At 40.2% G+C, this 20,959-nt stretch overlaps 1 protein-coding gene across 1 annotated transcript; it reads right to left on the bottom strand.

Moving 5' to 3' along the window:
* Nucleotides 1-4,853: 4,853 nt before the first annotated feature.
* Nucleotides 4,854-19,916, bottom strand: ZNF622 (zinc finger protein 622). The gene is made up of 7 exons (XM_060774674.2): nt 19,797-19,916; nt 15,984-16,601; nt 13,204-13,461; nt 11,605-11,767; nt 8,794-8,906; nt 6,714-6,857; nt 4,854-5,206 (listed from the first exon to the last, which is right to left on the bottom strand). Exons 2-7 carry the CDS (start codon nt 16,597-16,599, stop codon nt 5,079-5,081), a joined length of 1,422 nt encoding a protein of 473 aa, XP_060630657.1. The 5' UTR covers nt 16,600-16,601; nt 19,797-19,916; the 3' UTR covers nt 4,854-5,078.
* Nucleotides 19,917-20,959: the final 1,043 nt, after the last annotated feature.

Here is a 20,959-nt window from a genome sequence, read left to right as displayed (position 1 = left end):
GGACTTTGGAACCTTCAACTGGGATTTCTTCGACTTTGGACTGCATTTGGACGATGGTTTCTCTTCACGACTCTTTGTTTGTTTGTTTTCATTGAATTGTGTGATTTTGGTGTGCTTTGGAAGAACTCTTGTTCAATCCAGGTTTTTGCCAGTTTAATCCGGATTATTGGCGGATTATTGACATGGCCTAGCTAGTTTTACAAGCTAGAAATTGCTACAATCATTGACCAGAGGCACTGAAGAAAGTGTCTCTGAGTTCTGTTTACTTTGGTCTAATAAACTATTGTTTCGGACATACTCCTGTGTCTGGCTGTTTAAGGCATCAGGGTTCCGACAGGTGGGGTTGAGGGGAGATTGATGTTGTCATTTGGGAATTGTAGTTGCTGGGACTGATACTTCACCTACAATCAAAGAGAATTCTGAACTTCACCAACGATGGAATTGAACCAAACTCGGCACACAAAACTCCCATGACCAACGGATTGGTGGGCACTGACCTTGAGTTTGGAGTTGTAGTTCACCTACATCCAGAGATGTAGGTGATCTACGTTAATAGTCATAGAGAGACAATTTTTAATCCACACTGTGTGCAGAGTAGTATCCAATTCCCCTGCAAGTCCTGTTACAAGCCAGTGACAGAAGAAGAAAGGTCTACCTAAATTGCTGTCATTGTGAATGTCTTTCCCCCATTTGCACTTCAAAGTTCTGAATGATTAAGATTTCTAGCTCACCTCAGATAAAACATGGTTAAATCGAAGTTTAAGAACCTTTGCTGACATGTGTGTTGGGCTTACAAGGGTGGGATAGGGATGAATTCAAATTAGGAAATGTCTTGAGGACTGAGGATAAAAGAAGATGCAGCTTGCAGAAGAGATGGAGAATCTTTAAGGAAGTCGCCATTCCCATTTTAAGGCAAGTAGAAAGCTTATTATTTCTTCCCCAAGTGTTTCCAACAGAGAGCATTTAATATGCTTACTTGTTATGACATATTAAGAACAATTCCCCAATATTTTGTCGAATCAACATAAATCAACAAAATACTGAAATGAGTGCCATTCACAGTATAGTAAAACTTCCACTTGACACAGCCTAGAAATTATTCCTGGATTAGAGGAATAATTTCAGGGTGAAATCATGAAGGGGCTTCAGAGGAGTCTCCAAAGACCATCAGGAAACATATATTTCTGACTAGCCATCCCCTGTCACGTGTTGCTGCGGCCCAGTCTGGTGATCTGGAATATAAAGTAATGAGAAAGTGTTGGTTTTTAATATATGTGATTTCTTTATGCTTGTGGGTAAACAGTATTTCTTGCTGTTTCTTTGTCAGTGTTGATGTGGAGATTGTCTGGTTTGCCTATTCTAGAACATGCAACATGTTATTGTCCTTCTTTATATCTCTCTCTCTGTGAATCATATATATCTATCTATATCTATAGCTGGAAGGCTCTTTGTCAGGAGGGCTTTGATTCTGTTTTCTTGCCCTGATGAAGGAAGTTGGACCGGATGGCCTTAAGAATTTTCTGTTGGTCATAGGGGTTCTGTGTGCGAAGTTTGGCCCTATTCTGTCGTTGGTGGGGTTCAGAATTCTCTTTGATTGTAGGTGAACTATAAATCCCAGTAACTACAACTCCCAAATGTCAAGGTCTATTTCCCTCAAACTCCCAAATGTCAATGTCTAGTTCCCACAAGCTCCATCTGTGTTCATATTTGGTCATATGGAATATTCGTGCCAAGTTTGGTACAGATCCATCATTGTTTGTGTTCACAGCGCTCTCTGGATGTAGGTGAACTACAACTCCCAAACTCAATGTCAATGCCCATCAAACCCTTCTAGTGTTTCTGTTGGTCATGGGAGTCCTGTGTGCCACATTTAGTTCAATTCCATCATTGGTGGAATTCAGAATGTTCTTTGATTGTAGGTGAACTAAAAATCCCAGCAACTACAACCCCCAAATGACAAAATCAATTTCTTCCCCCAACCTCACCAGTTTTCAAATTTGGGCATATTGGCTATTTGTGTCCAGTGAATGAAAATATATCCTTCATTTCAGATATTTACATTGCAATTCATAATAGTAGCAAAATTACAGTTATGAAGTAACAACAAAAAATTTATGGTTGGGGGTCACCACAACATGAGGAACTGTATTAAGGGGTCATGGCATTAGGAAGGTTGAGAAACACTGGTTTAGATCAGGGGTCCTCAAACTATGGCCCAGGAGCTGGACACGGCCCTCCAAGGTCATTTACCTGGCCCTCGCTCAGGGTCAACCTAAGTCTGAAACTACTTGAAAGCACACAACAACAATCCTATCTCATCAGCCAAAAGCAGACCCACTCTTCCCATTGAAATACTAATAAGTTTATATTTGTTAAAATTGTTCTTCATTTTAATTATTGTATTGCTTTTCAGTGTTTTTTGAACTACAAATAAGATATGTGCAGTGTGCATAGGAATTAATTCATGTTTTTTTTTTTCAAATTATAATCCGGCCCTCCAACAGTTTGAGGGACTGTGACTGGCCCTCTGTTTAAAAAGTTTGAGGACCCCTGGTTTAGATGGTTATCTCCACTGCCATATCACCAGAAACAGCCCAAGATTATCAGGGATGTCACTTTGTGGGGGAAAGCCCCAAATAACTAGACCCAAGACTGGTGAAAACTGCGATGTGAGCTTTTGAACAATGACTCACAAGGTGCCTTTGCTTCCTAAATGGCTAAGTAGTTTTACAATAGTATGGTCCTGATGACTCACTAGCGGCGTATTATAACCCAAGTCTGATACAGAATAGTAAGCAAGACTACGGAACCCCATGCCCTTGCGAATGTGCTGATGACTCCAGAGCAACCTGAATCAATATTTATCATGGAAACAGTCTCTAGTATCTCCACGTGGAAGCAAGCCATGCATCAGCTTAGAGGGGTGGTAGAATTCAGAAGCATTGCCATGCCATCTAGTGGCTTGTTTTTAAAACATGCCTCGTATTAACTCCTTTTCCAGAGTTCCGACATTATAAAGCTTTCTTTATAAAACTGCACTAACAAAGCTAGAAAACAGATTTTGAAAAACTTTTGGACATTAAAGTACCTGGTTATTGCTTTTGTTAGTGATGTATTTCATGTCTGAATCTTTAAAAATGTGGAGACCCTGGAGCAGTGCAGAACTGGGCCTCATGATGCTTGCAATTTTCCAATGAATATCTCAACCAATTTTATATGTCAGTTTGTGGCAGCCACAAAAACAAAGTTTCTGGAGCAAAACAACTACTTTCCAAGTAAGGACCGCACAATTAATCTTCTCTGTATTGTTTCAATTTTAGTATATGTGCCGTCGAAGCGAGCACAGGAGCGCACAATTAAACAGGAAATTGCACTTTCAAATCAGAAACAGAAATTGTTTCAAATTTTGTTACATAGTATTATGTACATCTTAATTATACTTAATTATATCATTCTGAAGATATTACCTTTTCTGGTTATCTTTTTATCATAGTGTACATAATCCAGCACTTTAACCCACTACGCCACCGGGGAGTGGCGTGAGCTCCCGCTGTTAGCCCCAGCTTCTGCTAACCTAGCAGTTCAAAAACATGCAAATGTGAGTGGATCAATAGGTAGGTAATGGCACTCCATGAAGTCATGCTGACCACATGACCTTGGAGGTGTCTACGGACAATGCCTGCTCTTCGGCTTAGAAATGGAGAGGAGCACCACCCCCAGAGTCGGACATGACTGGACTTAATGTCAGGGGAAAACCTTTACCTTACATAATCCAGTGTAGTGTGGTGGCCTGAATGTTGGACTGTGAATTTGGATACCAGGGTTTGAGTACCTACTTGGCCATGGGGACCTATTGGGTGACCTTCGGTGAGTTACACTTCTCAGCCTCAGCACCCAGAGTTCAGTCCACAGGACTGAGGCAAACAGATGAGACCAACAGCAGTGATTTGTGTAAGTATGGTGGGAGAGAAAGCATAAGGTGACATTTATCTGATAAGTCAAGGCTTTCTTGCTCATTACGGTTTGTTCCAGTGTGCCTAGCCCTAGGCACTCTGTCTGAGCAACTGGTCTTGGGAGTTTGAGACATCTGCAAACACTATCCAGCCTAATTCCCCAAAGGAATATATAGCATAGCTCATTTGTCAATTAATCGGTTAAAGAGCGCCATTTAGCATGCTGTTCACTAATAACAAGAAATTTAGTATTGTATTCTTGTGGCCATGTTAGAAATCTCCATGGTTCAAAAATCTAGGTAAATTAGGTTGCTGTGAGTTTTCCAGGCTATATGGCCATGTTCCAGAAGCATTCTCTCCTGACGTTTCACCCACATCTATGGCAGGCATCCTCCGAGGTTGAGAGGTCTGTTGGAAACTAGGCAAGTGAGGTTTCTATATCTGTGGAATGATCTCCAGTGTGGGAGAAAGAGTCTGCTTGAGGCAGATATGAATGTTGCAACTGATCACCTTGATTAGCACTGAATAGTCTTGCAGATTCAAGACCTGCCTGGTAAATTTCTAGGCAAATTCCTACATCTGCAGCAGCTTCCCCTAACCTACGAACCCAATAATGTTGTTGAAAGATTTAGTATATTTGAAGGAACTGAAAGTGTTTGCAACTCTGCGCAATTGCTAAACATGTAGGAGTGAAACTAGGGCAGCCCTTCAGATGTGGCTTGACTGCAACTTCAACATTCCTCACCTTTGACTATACTAGCCAAGACTCTTTAGAGCTGCAGCCCAAAAATATCTGGAAAACACAATTACTATCCCTGCCTTATGCAATAAATTATATGCTACTCAGCTGAACTCAGGTGCATATTTGGGAGTCTGTACTACAACAGTCCAAGCAATATATAGTTTTTGATGTCAATACTTTTTATTAATTTGAAGTGTGACAAGCAGTGTTTGAATGAGCTAGATGATTCCCCTGAAGAAGATTTTGTGATAGCAGCATATGCGCAGTCACTAGTAAGGCATGACTGCCCCCTTCATTACCACAGTTCTCAATTACTGGATTCTCCATTCTCTTGTCAACAGAAAAAGCCAAACTCAAACTTTGAAGCATTCCCATTGGTTCTCTCAGAACCGGACTTGGTTGCGGAAGTGCATTTGCTTGGTGGCATTATTCTGCATGCCGGTCTTCAGCATCCACTTTGCTTTCATCCTCTGGACATATTGCATGTCACGCTCACAGGCCATTACTGATCCTACAGAAACAGAGAAAAGAGCCAACATTCAATATTTATTCAGGTGGTCAAACATAACAACCTGCGGAAACTTACTGGCAGTGCATGCGGATGATCCCCCTAAAATTAGATTTTCATTTTGGGGAGCAGACCCAAAATGAAAAAGAACATCAGCCCTGGTCTTGTCTTACTCAACTGCCGAGTAGGTTTGCTGTGTACTAATCATGTGAAGCAGGTGAACATAGCACTGAACGAAACATGCAAAATAATCAGAGGATGTCTCAAACCTACACCAGTTGAAAGTCTCTACAAGCTAGTTGGCATTGCCCTCTCCCCCTCAATGTATGACATGAAGTTGCTGCTAATTGTGAGACAAATAAGGTTGAACACTGTGAAAGCCACCCACTGCATGGCTATCAGCCACCTCCCAGTAGACTCAAATCAAGGAAAAGCTTCATGAGAACCAACACTCTGCTTAATGTTCTCCAAGCAATACCAAGAACATCCCTCTGGGCAGCTAAACCAGGAAATCCCAATTGGATGCCCCCACACAAGTCTTACTTCAGGGGCAAACCAAGAATGGGCACCTTGGAAGTTCCTGAAGAGACTCAGAAGTGGAGTGGGCAGGTCAAAAGATAGCCTGGAAGAATCCTTCACCTTGTGCAACTGTAGAGCAGAACAAATTACTCCACATCTGTATGCTTGCCCACAATGCCCTGCCTCATGTACAGAGGAAGAATGTGGTTGCTGTTACCCATTTTTGGTCTAAAATTATTTAGCTGCTTGTCCTCCCTCTATTTTTATCAGTTTTATACGTGTATGCAATAATAATAATAATAATAATTTATTTAATACCCCGCCACCATCTCCCCAATGGGGACTCGGGGCGGCTTACATGAGGCCAAGCCCAACAGCGTATTACAATAAACTAAAACCAAAACCCAATAACAACACAGTAAAATACATACAACATATGAGTACAAGGACGATAAAGCAAAACCATACACAGTAAAATAAAATAACATGACAATGAGCGGGCCGCATGTTCAAGATAAAAACTAAGATACTAAAAATACTAAAATCAGGATGAGATAGGGATGGAGCAGATTGTTTGTGGGGGAGAAATTCGTAAAGGAACGGGGTCAAAAATACAGACCTTCATACAGGAGGGGAAATATACTCTGGGGACAAAAACCGTTGAGGGGGAGCAACTGTGTATGATAATATGGCTACTCTCCAAAATGTAATGCTTTTGACACAAAATAAATAAAATAAAGGTGGTAAAAGGAGATGCTTGGTTGATGCCCTTTCGGATCTGGCAGCACTGGACACAAAAAAAAATAATAAAAAAATCAAGAGACAAGTTTGATTTGTTTGTGTGTGTATTTTAAAGGCAATACTGCCAAGCCCAGTTTGGGTTGAATTTACCAATTTTGTGTAAACTGATGAAAACAGTTCATACAAGTCCCCTCTCTAGACATGCTGTCGAGAAGAAGCTTTGTACCACATATTAATTTGGTTTGTTTACCAATGCTGCTTGTCCAGCCAAGGGCTCGATACTGCTTCAATACTCTTCCTATGGCATGTTTATTTTTTGAGACTGCAACAGCTCTCGAGGAACCAAACCGCTGCTTGTAGTATCTCATCAGGGAACGGTGACCAATGCTAACACCTTTGTTTGAGAGAAAGAAAGAAAGAAAAACAAAGTGCATATTACAGGGTAATTTCAAAAAGCATTTTAAAAGGTGAAGCCTCAATAACAACAAGAGCAGTTTCGCAAATGGGAAGCTTCTTGAGCACAGCAGAAAAGAGAATGAGTGTCAGCAATTACAGGAGCAGAGTCAAACTTTAAAGGCTACACAAGACTTTACTGAAAGAACTACATTTCTACATAGCAGTGGTTTCCAAGCTTTTTTTGACCAGGAACTGCTTTGATCAGGGACCATTTGACTAGGAACCACTCTCCAACATTAGTACCAAAAGGGTTATGAATCCGTTCTTGGGCAACTTTAGATTTGGTTTGGTTATTTGGGGTGCTGATTCAGAAAACTGCATTGGATAGACCACATCAGCTCTAGTTTCTGATACAGAACATATGACACCCAGTATTTGCCATCTGTTCACCCACAGAAAACCATATTTAATAACCGGACCTTAATTTAAGTATCGCAGTCCACCAGTGGCTGGGAACCACTGCTATATAGGAAAGTAAGAGCCTAGCTATCTGTCTCTCTTTCTGGAGATGTTTCTCTCCATGCTCACAGGAGGAGGAGAAAACTGAGAATTCAAGAGGCTTGCCATCAGGCAAGGAACTTTGAATAAAAAAGAGGCACGTCCCTGACAAGTATCAATCTAACAAATAGGCAGACAGAAGGAAAGAACAGAGAGACAGGTAAAGACAAAGATACCAATGGAAGTAAAAGGGGCTTTTCCCTGCTAATTCACCCAACTGCCTATCTACTGTATTTACACGACTCCAAGGGCACACTTTTAAAAAATAATCTTTATTGAAAGTTTTCATTAAAATCATTCAAAGCCAAAAACAAAACTAAGTGTGTATATATATATATGATAGAAATAGAAGAGAGATAAAATGAAAAAAGAAGAGGGAAGAGAGAGAAAATAGAGGAAAGAAAGAAGAAGGAAAGAATAGAAAAAAATAAACATATATTTCTTGACTCCCAGGTATCTTCTTTGAGGTTTCATCCCCTCTTATTCTTTATTCCTTCTCACTCCCTCCCTCCCTCCCTCCCTTCTTTTCTTTCTTTTTTTTGTCCTGGCATATATTCTATTTATTTATTTATTTCTCGTATTTCTATCTCATTCCTATTCTGTTCTATTCTATTCTATTTATTTATTTCTGGTATTTCTATCCTGTTCCTTCTCAACCCCCGAAGGGGGACTCAGGATGGCTTACATTTGGCAGCAGTTCAGTGCCACTACATATAACAAAGCAATATAATAACTATTAAAACATTAAGTAAAGCATTCATTAAAACAGTATTAACAGCCGTAACACCATCCCAGTTAATTCCATATCCAATTCCATGTCCAAAATGCTATCTATATCTGTTGTCCAAAAGCCTGGTCTCAGAACCATGACTTCAATTTCTTCCTAAATTACAGGAGGGGCGGAGCCGATCTTACCTTACCTTTTCTTCCTCATATAAGTATTTTCTTTTTGTTTCGTTTTAAGTATTCCATAACTTGGTTTCAATTGGTTTCTTTCCTGGAATTGCCCTTATTTTTGGAGATCAGGGATGTGAGTTCATCCACATTTCTTAGGTCTTGGATTTTCATCATCCAGTCTTCCTCTTCTGGGAACACCTTTTTCCTTTTGGCTAAATGGCCATGCTAAAATTGGGGTATGCACCACATCACATAATATGGTAAAGAGAAGGCTTGGGCTGCCACCTTCGCTTCCTCCTCCTCTGATCCTGGGGCCCACTGCCTAGCAAAGAGCAAGGGCTTCCCCCACTGGTTCTGTGCCGCCAGGAAGTGCCATCCCCTCCCCAGCCATATTTCTACTACACCAAAGTGAATAGCCTTCCTAACCCTGCAAGTCTTGAAGGATGTTGCCCATATTTTTTTTAAAACTGTATACTTACCAGAAGGTAAAATCAATTGCATAGTTTCCTCATTATACTCCAAGTTCTTGCCTGACGGTACTTCATCAGACATCTCCACATCGTCATCTTCCTGATAGTCAGGGTATGAGCTTCTACAAACCAGCAGGAGAAAGATTTTATGCTACATAAATGGATACGTTATGTTTTTCCTTAAGAATGGTCCCACACTTTTTACAACTTGATCTTTGTGATTTTCACAATCTGCTACAATTAGGACAGTGGTGGGTTGAGTGCAACCTGTGGACCACACGCAGCCTCAAACTCTTTTATTTGCAGAACCAAATCTCCAAAGCTTTTGTATGCCCAGGAAGTGGGGGAGTAAAAATACAATACCCCAAAAAACTCAATTACAATCCTGCAATCTCACGAGGGCAATGGGTTCCCTCAACCCACCCACCTGCAGAAAACTCCAAACACACAAAAATCATTACCAAAAGTGACTTCTCGTTGTACCCTTTAACATAATATAGGATGCTATGGCCTACTGCAGGTGTAAAACTGAATCCTACCTCTGCTGTCCAGCCTTGTATGAGCATAACACCCCAGCTAAAGGCCTTGCATGTCTGAACACTGTATTTATACTGCAGCAAAATGTTCCAGTTTAGATCTCATCCCACTGCTATAATTACCTACATGATAGGACTTAACAATTGCCTCCCCAGTCCAATGTGAAGTTCCTCTTTAAGATAGTCCAGGGAGTCCCTGCTCTTGATCCTGCCTGCATCACAAATACGCTTGGTGGGGACAAGAGACAGGGCCTTCTTAGTGGTGGCCCCTAGGCTATGGAATGCCCTTCCTGGGGACATTGGATCGGCCCTCTCCCTCTTAACATTCCGGAAAAGAGTCAAGGCTTGGCTGCTCGAGCAAGCATTTGAAAATACAATATAATAGACATAGGAATATGGAACGACTGGATGATGAGATTGGACAATGTTTTAATTAGGAGACACAAATGATTTATGTTTTTATTGCTTTTGTGATGGTTTTATATTATATAGTAATGTTTTAAAATGTTTTATGGGCATTGAATTGTTGCCTCTGTAAACCGCCCTGAGTCGCCTGAGGGTTGAGAAGGGCTGTATACAAATATAGTAAACAAACAAACAAACAAAATCTAGAATGGCACAAACCCAGAAGGGCTGCATCATGTGATTTATATGCAGTGTTCCAAAACAGATGAAAACAACCACAAGTATTAGTGGAAAGGTAGAGATCTGTTACTATTCCCTTATGCCTTCAAGGCAACTCTGATCTAATTTGAGGTAATTTCCTCTGACATTAAGTCTAGTCATGTCTGATTCTGGGGGGTGGTGCTCATCTCCATTTCCAAGCCAAAGACACCTCCAAGGACATGTGGCCAGCATGACTGCATTGAGCGCTGTTACCTTTCACATAGAAGCAGTACTTATTGATCTACTCACAAGTGTATATTTTCAAACTGCTAGGTTGGAAGAAGCTGGGACGAACAGCAGGAGACCACCCCACTTCCGAGGTTTGAACTGCCAACCTTTCAGTCAGCAAGTTCATCAGCTCAGCGGTTTAACCCGCTGTGCCACCAGGGGATACAATCTAGGTGACCCTAATCTAGGGTTTTCTTGGTAAAACTTGTTCAGAGGTGGTTTTCTACTGCCATCCTCTCAGAGTTAGAGAACCTGCTTTGCCCAATGTCATCTTGCGGTTTTTCATGACTGAGTGGAAATCTGAACTCTGATCTGTCAGACTCCTAGTCCAATTCTCAAAACAACATACCACACTACTTCCCAAGCTTTAAACAGTGGGTTATACTAATTTTCTTTTTGATTCGCTTCATCTCATGCCTTAGCAGACTACCTCATTGTTTATCCCATCTGAACCTCCCACCAGACACAGCACTCTATCTATCTATCTATCTATCTATCTATCTATCTATCTATCTATCTCGCCCACGAGTTTTACAATGTTTACCCTTTGTATTTGGCCCAGCTCGCCTTTGTTAAATTTCTTTTAGCATTTTATTATTTGTTTTATTATGTTATTGTCATTATTTTATTCCATTACTATGTTACTGTTAAGTGTTTTTATTTGATGTTGTTGTCTGTTCTGTATGTATTTTATCTTGCTTTATTGTAATTATTTGGGCTTGGCCTCATATTAGCCGCGGGGAGATGGTGGCAGGGTATAAATAAAATTATTATTATTATTATTATTATTAAAGAGTGGGAGTAACTCTGGTTAACTGGTAACAAAAGTAGGTAGGTAAAGGTAAAGGTTTTCCCCTGACATTAAGTCCAGTTGTGTCCGACTCTGGGGGTTGGTGTTCATCTCCATTTCTAAGCCAAAGAGCCGGCATTGTCCGTAAACACCTCCAAGGTCATGTGGCCAGCATGACTGCATGGAGCGCTGTTACCTTCCCGCTGGAGCATTTGCATGTTTTCGAACTGCTAGGTTGCCAGAAGCTGGGGCTGACAGCGGAAGCTCATGCCGCTCCCCGGATTCAAACCTGGGCCTTTCGGTCAACAAGCTCAGCAGCTCAGCGGTTTAACCCACTGCGACACCGTAAGTATGCTATCACTATTCTCAAAGGTCACAGTTATCTGAAGTCTATTTTTACAACAGCCTTCTTCCCTCCCCTAAGCATTCCACAGTGATCATAAATGTGTTTATGCACCACAGAAACAAGGACCTCAAAAGATTTTAAAATTGTTCCCTTCCTCTCTTCTCTCACCCCCTGCTTCCAGTACTGACTCCCATGTTTACAAAATACGACTGGATAACACTGAAACTGACTGGTCGGCAACTGTGATTTCCCACCTGAAATCGTAGAAGTCTGCAAATTCCAGGGCAGCATCTCCGTCTGTGAAGAGCTTGCAGTGACTTTTATCATTCATATGCGCTTGCACAGCCTCTGTTGTGTAAAAGGACTTCCCCTTCTCGTTGCACCATAGGCAGACCTTCCCAACTCCAACCTTCTCCCCTATACATTGAAAAGGGAAAGAAAGTTGCACTGCATTAAATATTATAAGTTTTTTCATGCCACTTTATAAAATACATTTTATTCTAAATGTATTTTTTTTGTGTCAGGAGCAACTTGAGAAACGGCAAGTCGCTTCTGGTGTGAGAGAATTGGTCATCTATAAGGATGCTGCCCAGGGGGACGCCTGGATGTTTTACCATCTGATGGGAGGCTTCTCTCATGTCCCCGCATGAGAAACCTGGAATACACAGACAGGAGTTCACCCTGCTCCCTAGATTCGAACCGCCAAAGTTTTTGATCAGCAGTCCTGCCAGCGTAAGGGTTTAACTCACTGCACCACTGGGGGCTTGGTACAATGGGTTAAACCAGGGGTCCTCAAACTTTTTAAACAGAGGGCCAGGTCACAGTCCCTCAAACTGTTGGAGGGCCGGATTATAATTAAAAAAAAATATTAATGAATTCCTATGCACCCTGCACATGTCTTATTTGTAGTGCAAAAAAAAAACACACTTAAAAACAATATAACAATTAAAATAAAGAACAATTTTAACAAATATAAACTTATTAATATTTCAATGGGAAGTGTGGGCCTGCTTTTGGCTGATAAGATTGTTGTTGTTGTTGTGTGCTTTCACCAATGGCAGATCGGGTTTGGCAGATATACACCATTACCGAAGATCTGACATTGTTAGTAGACTCCTTCAAGTTCATGTGGCCAGCATGACTGCCTGGAGTGCCATTACCTTCCCACTGGAGCAGTACCTATTGATCTACTCATATCTGCATGTTTTCATACTAAGTTGGCAGATGCTGGGGCTAAGAGCAGGAGCTCACCCTGCTCCCCGGATTCAAACCGCCAGCCTTTCAGTCAGCAAGTTCATCAACTCAGCAGTTTAACCCACTGCACCACAGGGGGCTCCCTATGCACACCATGGTCAACAGAAAATATTGGCAATACTGACCCAGGATGATGGGAGCTGTAACTCACCCACAATAAAAAAGCACCCTGAACCCAACCAATGATGGATCTGGACCAAACTTGACACACACATCCATCAAGACCAGCTTTAACTACTGGTGCAGTTTGAGGGCAATGGCACACGATGATGACATTGTCGTTTACCCACATAATTATGCGTTTTATGATGGATCCATTCATAAAATCCAAAATCAAACAATGATTCCGTCTAACACTTATCCTTATAAAAGACCTAAATCAAGCATCGCTGGATACCTAAGCTAGATGTTATCATGAGTGCAACTTCCATCACCTCTCATTAATGACTAGAGATGATGGCAGCTGCACTACAACATGTGGGGTCAAGTTGCTCACCTCAACGTTTAATATATAACAGAACATAATATCGAAGTTATGGTTTCTAAAAATCAACAACATAGTTTTATCTAGTCAAGAGTGAGGAAGAGTTCAAACTTACCTAAATACTTTATGAGCCCTCTGAGGTCCACGAGGTATTCTATATCTGGGATAAAAAAACTATGGGCTTTTGTCATGTGGCTGACATTCTTCATGAGGGTGCTTGAGTGGTGGGAACAGAATAAACAATCAGTTACTGGGATTGCATCGGCAGTGAGGTGGTTCGACCCAGATGCTCCTGCTCCTGCTTCATCTGGGATTCTTTCTGTCTCCTCTTCTTCACACTCTAATTCTTCATCTGAATCTACATCTTCCCAGCCTTTCCAACAAAATGAAAACAAACATCAAAAATCAGTAACTGATATGGACACTAAAAAACTTCTTTTTACTTCCTTCACTTGTCCTGCCATTCGTCACCCTTGCCTCCCAAAATCCTCAAGTGGAGAAGAATTATGGTTCTCTAAGACTGTGGTCTGTAGTCTTCAACTCCCCAAAAACTCAGGGTTTGAGAACTCCTGCTCTATATAGAATTGACTGGAACCAATGGATAAACAGCAGCTGACACCTGGGACTGTTTTAGAGTATGCCTGTAACCACACAGAACTGTCCAGTATGTGCATTGTTCTCATTTCATCACCTGAGATGTTTACAATGTGAGAATGACCAAACCTGCACTCAGTGGGAGCTCTCACATAACTAGAAATATTTAAGCCACTTGGTGAATTAATCTATGAATGAAAGCAACACATAAATGTTATGTAGCAACAAATATACCATATATATTAAAATATAAGTCAAAATGTTCAGCCCTTTTTTAGGCTGAAAAAGTCCCGCTTTACTTATACTTGAGTCAAAGTTTTATTATTTTACTCTGTTGTCATTATTGTTTATTACATTTATTATTTTACTCTATAATTATTATTATTACTGTTCCATTATTTTACTCTATAATTATTATTATTACTGTTCCATTATTTTACTCTATAATTATTACTATATTTATTATTTTACTCTATTTATTATTATTACATTTATTATTTTACTCTATTATTATTGTTATTACTATATTTCCATTATTTTACTCTATTATTATTACTATATTTATTATTTTACTCTATTTATTATTATTACTATATTTATTATTTTACTATATTATTACTGTTATTACTTTTCTATTACTTCACTTTACTATTTTTATTACATGTATTATTTTACTCTATTATTATTTGAAGGATACGTAAGCACATTTACATTGAAGAAGGTTAGAATAATGGTTTAATCAGTTGGACAGTCTTCTCTTAAATTACAGTTTTATGTAAATATTCAAAAACATTTAACCTCCTGATGCCTCAATTAATACAACTGTATTGGTATCTATTTTTATTTTGAAAGTTACCACTAGCCGCTGCTTTTCCCACCCTCGGCTTATACTCGAGTCAATACGTTTTCCCAGTTTTTTTGTGGTAAAATTAGGTTCCTCAGCTTCTATTCAGGTTGCTTATACTCGACAATACATGGTACATTTAGAATATCCTCTTTGGTATACAAGACAGCACATGAGAAGTGGTACTCTTTTTAAAATGGGCAATAAGCACACAAATAAAACAAGATCTCTTTAATATTGTGGCAGCCATAAGCAATTTACTCTAATACTTTTATTCATTAAGTGGTGGCATCTTTTAGTAAATTCAAAATATCAGGATAAGTAATCTTTTGTTAACAGCCTTAAACTTGTCATAACATGCTTATGAGGCCATTGCATGACTTTTTATACCATTTTTTGTGTCAGGAGTGACTTGAGAAACTGCAAGTTGCTTCTGGTGTGAGAGAATTGGCCGTCTGCAAGGAAGTTGCCCAGGGGATGCCTGGATGTTTTACCATCCTTGTGGGTGGCTTCTCTCATGTCCCTGCATGGGGAGCTGGAGCTGATAGAGGGAGCTCATCTGCACTCTCCCTGGATTCGAAACTGCGACCTGTCAGTCTTCAGTCCTGCCGGCACAGGGGTTTAACCCACTGTGCCACAATTAAGAACTTTTTTACCTTGCCTTCTCCATTTACCTGAAATATTATGTCTTCTTAGACTTGCAAGCCTACAGACAGGCACTATCTTTGATTGACATGCAGATTTGTGAGAGTGTTTACAACAGACATAAGGAGCATAAATGTTTTACACAAACCAGTAATTCCTGTATAGTATGACCTTACAAATATATATTGACCTAGGAGGTTATTCTTCAATCCATCTGTTTAGGACAGTGGTTCCCCAGATGTTTTTGGCCTTCAACTCCCATAAACCCTAACAGCTTAACTGGCTGGGATTTCTGGGAGTTGTAGGCCAAAACACCTGGGGACCCATAGGTTGAGAACCACTGGTTTAGGAGGTCAGCTAAGGCCCCTTCCACACAGCTGAATAAAATCCCACATTTTCCGCTTTGAACTGGGATATATGGCAACATGGACCAAGGGCCCTCCCACAAAGCACTATATCCCAGAATATCAAGGCAGAAAATCCCACAATATCTGCTTTGAACTGGGTTATCTGAGTCCACGTTCAATTAGTGTGCGATTTTCTACCTTGATTTTCTGGGATATAGGGTTGTGTGGAAGGGCGCTCAGATAACCCAGTTCAAGGCAGATATTTTGGGTTATTCTGCCTTGATATTCTGGGTTATATGGCTGTGTGGAAGGGCTCTAAGCCAATATCCTATGGCAACCAAAACAGCTTTCAATGACACCAACTTGGCTGTTGTTGCACATGGCCTGCTCTCCCCATTGCCGGTTAGAAGTTATCCGCGTACCTCAGACCCATGCTACTAGTTTAAACAGCCCTCACTCCATTACCTTCCTCCAGATCGTCATCATCCTCTTCATCAGAAGACAGTTCTTCCGCCAATTTCTTAGCCTGTTCTTCAAACCACTGAAGCCGGGGAGATCTTTCCATGCGTTCTCTTCTTCGGACTGAACTGCTACTTTCCACAGCAATGGAAGTCTCGGGGATGGCACTGGGCAACAAAGAGACCTTCTTTGGCGACGAGGACGGCTGAGGTCTGATGGCTTGCTGAATAGCTGTGTTCAAGGCATCTTTGTCAACACTCTCTTGGGCCAGGCCTTTTTCCAAGTTCTTCTCATTCATGAGTTCCACCTTCTTGCTGACAGCTTGGACGGCTTTCTTTTCCAGATCCAAATGCTTCTTGGATTTTAGGTGGTTCTCGTAAGCGTTGAAGTTGGAAAATCTCTTGCTGCAAGCCGTGCAGTAAGTCGCTGTGGCCTTGTTCTGCTCCTCCAAAGATGCTCGCTGGGCCAGAACCCGCTCCTGGAAGTTCTCAGCCGTGACAGGAGGCATCTCAGCCATTCTCCGCTTCAGGTTGTACCTGTGCCAGTCGGTCTGGTAATGCGTACGCTGGGCCGAGGCATCCTTGAAAGCCACGCGGCAAGTGATACAGGTATAGGATGCCATGACTGGGAAATGAAGATGCAGGAAAACAGAAATAATCAAAAAGGGATAACTCTGACTGGATCTACAGTGTTAAGGTTCAAGACATCGGGTTTTGAGATTAATGGACCAATGGTTTCACTTAATGTTTATGACATAAATTTCCTAACATGATGAAACCGAAACTCTGTAACAGTCAATCCACTCTTTAGAGCAGGCCATACACAAACTTCGGCCCTCCAGGTGTTTTGGACTTCAACTCCCAGAAATCCCAGCCAGTTTACCGGCTGTAATGAAATGTAGGAGCTGAAGTTCAAAACACCTGGAAGACCAAAGGTTGAGAACCAGTGATGTAAACGTTATACATCATTTCATATGTTGCTTAATTTTTCATCAAATATATTTCTATTCTAAGGGTACCTATATTTCCCTTAGTTGTAAAAAAATAAGTTGAAAAGAGAACAGGATACTGCAGGAGCCATCTAGGAACTTTTAAGATACAGAAACACCAAATGTGTACATTAAAAAGTCTGAAATGAAATCGTCTCGAAGAAATAGAAATAAAAGGTTATTATTAAAAGTAGGGGAAAACAGAAAATCGAATGTATATGTAAAGTGACAAAATAATTAGAAGAAATACTAATAGTACAGGCACAGAGGGGAAGATAAAAAAAAGATTGGACAATATAAGAAGATCAGTGAGACAAACAAATGGAATTAAAAAAGAAAAAAAAACAATTATTGTTGCTTTTCCTAAGCAAAAGACATGGAACTGCTTAAAAATATTAGAAATATGTATAACAATGCCATCCCCTTCCTCATTTTTGGATGTACATTAGACTTATGGATTGACTTAACTTACTAATAAAACTCCACAATCAACTTATTATACTTCCCTTGGCCTTTCCCTCCACTCTTATGGTAAAATAGCCGAAAATGAAATTTAAAAGTGTATTTTTTAAAAATAAAAAATAAAAGGTCTGAAATCCTAAAGTGCCCACATGGGTGGCTGAGAGAGTGACACCTTTGCTTTTGGATGGTTCAATGTACTTGTTTCATTAACGTAAGTATTAAAAATATTGCAAGTTGTGTTGGATCTCTCACTTTGTGCTTATATGCAAACACAGGTATCTGAAATCAAAAACACTTCTGGTCCTATGCATTTTTGGACGAGGAATAGTCCACCTGCATCAGTGTCCCTGAAGGAGTTATTGTAAAATGAACTGTTCGCTATGGGACTTTCCAGACAGGCCCTATATCCCACGATTTGATCCCAGTTTTCTATTTATCCCAGATTACCTGGCAGCACAGACTCCTATAATCCACTTTAAAGCAGTTGTAAAAAAATTCACATTGAACTGGATTATGTGGCAGTGTGGACTCAGAGCCCCTCCAGATAGGCCTTATATCCCGGGATCTGATCCCAGGTTTTCTTCTTTAAACTGGATTATACAGGGTGAGGCAGCATAACTTCCTTTTTTAAAATGCGCACCATTCAGTCGGTTGAAGATGTAGCGGAGCACTAGTGGTCTCATTCGAGTGGCGGGAGTATACAGTTTTGTCCTGACACAGTTCAGTCGCCATTATGCGTTGGAACAGTGAGGAGAGTGTTTTTGCCGTTGAGGCCTACTTGTTGAGTGGATTTGGAGTGGCCGGCCCGCTCTCCAGATTTGGCCCCTTGTGCTTTTTTTCTATAGGATTTTTTTTAATCCCGTGTTTATGTGAACTGTCCAAGGACTCTACAAGATTTGAAGACCAACATCCAGGAAGAAATTGCCAACATAACGCCTGCTATGCTGGCAAGAGTCATGACAAACGCCAGAAATTGGTTTAGTGTAAGGAGAATGGGGGACGTCACCTACCTAATTTGATCTTCAAAACTACGTAAAACAAAACTTTAAGTATGCGCCTACATTATAAAAAAATATTTTAAAATTCTGATTCATACAATGGGTTTATTAAGTTTTGAAAAAAGGAAGATATGATGCCTCACCCTGTATAAACCACTTTAAAGCAGTTGTATAAAATCCACATTGAACTGGATGTATGGCCTCATGTAAGCCGCACCAAGTCCCCATTGGGGAGATGGTAGCGGGGTACAAATAAAGTATTATTATTATTATTATTATTATTATTATTATTATGTGGCAGTGTGGACTCTGGGCCCTTCCAGATATATTTTGCACCGGGATTGTGGCGCAGCTGGCTGAGTGTCAGCTGCATTAAGATCACTCTGACCAAAAGGTCATGAGTTTGAAGCCAGCCCGGGTTGGAGTGGGTTTCCAACCAATTGTGTGTAGCCTGTTGTCGACCTTTGCAACCCAAAAAACAGTTGCATCTGTCAAGTAGGAAAATTAGGTACCACCTTAAAGTGTGGGGAGGCTAAATTAACTGATTTATGAGGCCATAAAGAAGACTCCAGCAAAGCATTCCAGCAGGGAAGCATGCGGGGAATGAGGAAGTGCTTCATCAGCGTCGCGGATGGACGATGAAAGCAACAGCTCCCCTGGCGGCCAGAAAAAGTTAAATAGCCTCTGTGTATGTCTGTATATGTTTGTATGTCAAAAATTTGCATTGAATGTTTGCCATATATGTGTGCACTGTAATCAGCCTTGAGTCCCCTGCGGGGTGAGAAGGGCAGAATATAAAAGCTGTAAATAAATAAGTAAATAAATATATCCCGAGATCTGATCCCAGGTTTTCTTCTTTAAACTGAATTATATGAGTCCACACTGCCAGATAATCCGGGATAAACAGAAAACCTGGGGTCAGATGCTGAGATTGCTTCAAAGTCAACCACATTAAAAGCAATTATCACCAGCTATTCCAATTATATCACAATGTTATTCCAAAAGACAAGAATCCAGATTGCAATGGGTCCAAATGACAAAAAAGGAGATGAGGAAGAACTTCCTGGTTGTAAGATCTGTTCAGCAGTGGGACTCTCTGCCTTGGAGAGTTGTAGAAGCTCCTTCCTTGGAGGCTTTTAAACAGAGGCTGGATGGCCATCTGTCGGGGGTGCTTTGACTGTGCTTTTCCTGCATGGCAGTGGGTTGGACTGGATGGCCCATGCGGTCTCTTCCAACTCTCTGCTTCTATGGATTTCTTCTTTTCTCAAATGGAGGGAGAGTACAAATGCTGCCCAAAAAAGAGCTAAAGGAATAGTAAATAACAGGGTGAAATGCTAGCCAAGGCGCTCGCAGGCCTCAACTCTTACTCACCAGTAAAATCAATCTCCTCTTCCTTAAGCACGGCTTCCCAATCCGGAGAGAGAGGCGTTCTGCGACAACTGAAACCAACGTGGCTTCCGCTCTTCCTCCAGGAAGCTCCTCGTCTCGCGAGACCTTCACTAAGCTTCGGCGGCGTCTCAGGAGTTCCAGAGATCTCGCGAGATGAGCGGCTCAAGCAAGAGCTTTGGACGCTTGGGGAGTTCCCAAATCCCGCGGAGCCTCATCTCGCGAGGTTTAGAGATGCTTAACCTCAGCTGGTCTCATCTGTCAAAGCTCTTCATAGGCAACTCCTGATTGAAGGGGACACCATGGAGAGCAAGCAGAGCAAGCATCCTTATTGGGAATAATAATAATAATAATAATAATAATAATAATAATAATGTGGATTCATCTTGTTGTGTTTCAAATAATAATAATAATAATAATAATAATAATAATAAATAGTCAGCAGAGTGATCTTGTCTGCTGTGGACTTATCTTCTTGTGTTTCAAATATAATAATAATAATAATAATAATAATAATAATAAATAGTCAGCAGAGTGATCTTGTCTGCTGTGGACTTATCTTGTTGTGTTTCAAATAATAATAATAATAATAATAATAATAATAATAATAATAATAATGTGGATTCATCTTCTTGTGTTTCAAATAATAATAATAATAATAATAATAATAATAAATAGTCAGCAGAGTGATCTTGTCTGCTGTGGACTTATCTTGTTGTGTTTCAAATAATAATAATAATAATAATAATAATAATAAATAGTCAGCAGAGTGATCTTGTCTGCTGTGGACTTATCTTGTTGTGTTTCAAATAATAATAATAATAATAATAATAATAATAATAAGTCAGCAGAGTGATCTTGTCTGCTGTGGACTTATCTTCTTGTGTTTCAAATAATAATAATAATAATAATAATAATAAGTCAGCAGAGTGATCTTGTCTGCTGTGGACTTATCTTCTTGTGTTTCAAATAATAATAATAATAATAATAATAATAATAATAATAAATAGTCAGCAGAGTGATCTTGTCTGCTGTGGACTTATCTTCTTGTGTTTCAAATAATAATAATAATAATAATAATAATAATAATGTGGATTCATCTTGTTGTGTTTCAAATAATAATAATAATAATAATAAATAGTCAGCAG

This window comes from Anolis sagrei, chromosome 4, assembly GCF_037176765.1.
Source record: "Anolis sagrei isolate rAnoSag1 chromosome 4, rAnoSag1.mat, whole genome shotgun sequence".
In the NCBI taxonomy this organism is placed as follows: domain Eukaryota; kingdom Metazoa; phylum Chordata; class Lepidosauria; order Squamata; family Dactyloidae; genus Anolis; species Anolis sagrei.
The sequence above is the reverse complement of the archived record's forward strand: the minus strand, read 5'-3'. Positions and strand labels throughout refer to the sequence as shown.

Bases quoted from the DNA above. Each gene is read 5' to 3' on its own strand.
- ZNF622 (XM_060774674.2), bottom strand. From the start codon at position 16,599: ATGGCATCCTATACCTGTATCACTTGCCGCGTGGCTTTCAAGGATGCC. The intron at 13,462-15,983 runs GTAATGGAGTGA...TTTGTTGGAAAG, and splicing joins TGATGACGATCTGGAGGAAG to GCTGGGAAGATGTAGATTCA. The intron at 11,768-13,203 runs GTAAGTTTGAAC...TTCAATGTATAG, and splicing joins AGGGCTCATAAAGTATTTAG to GGGAGAAGGTTGGAGTTGGG.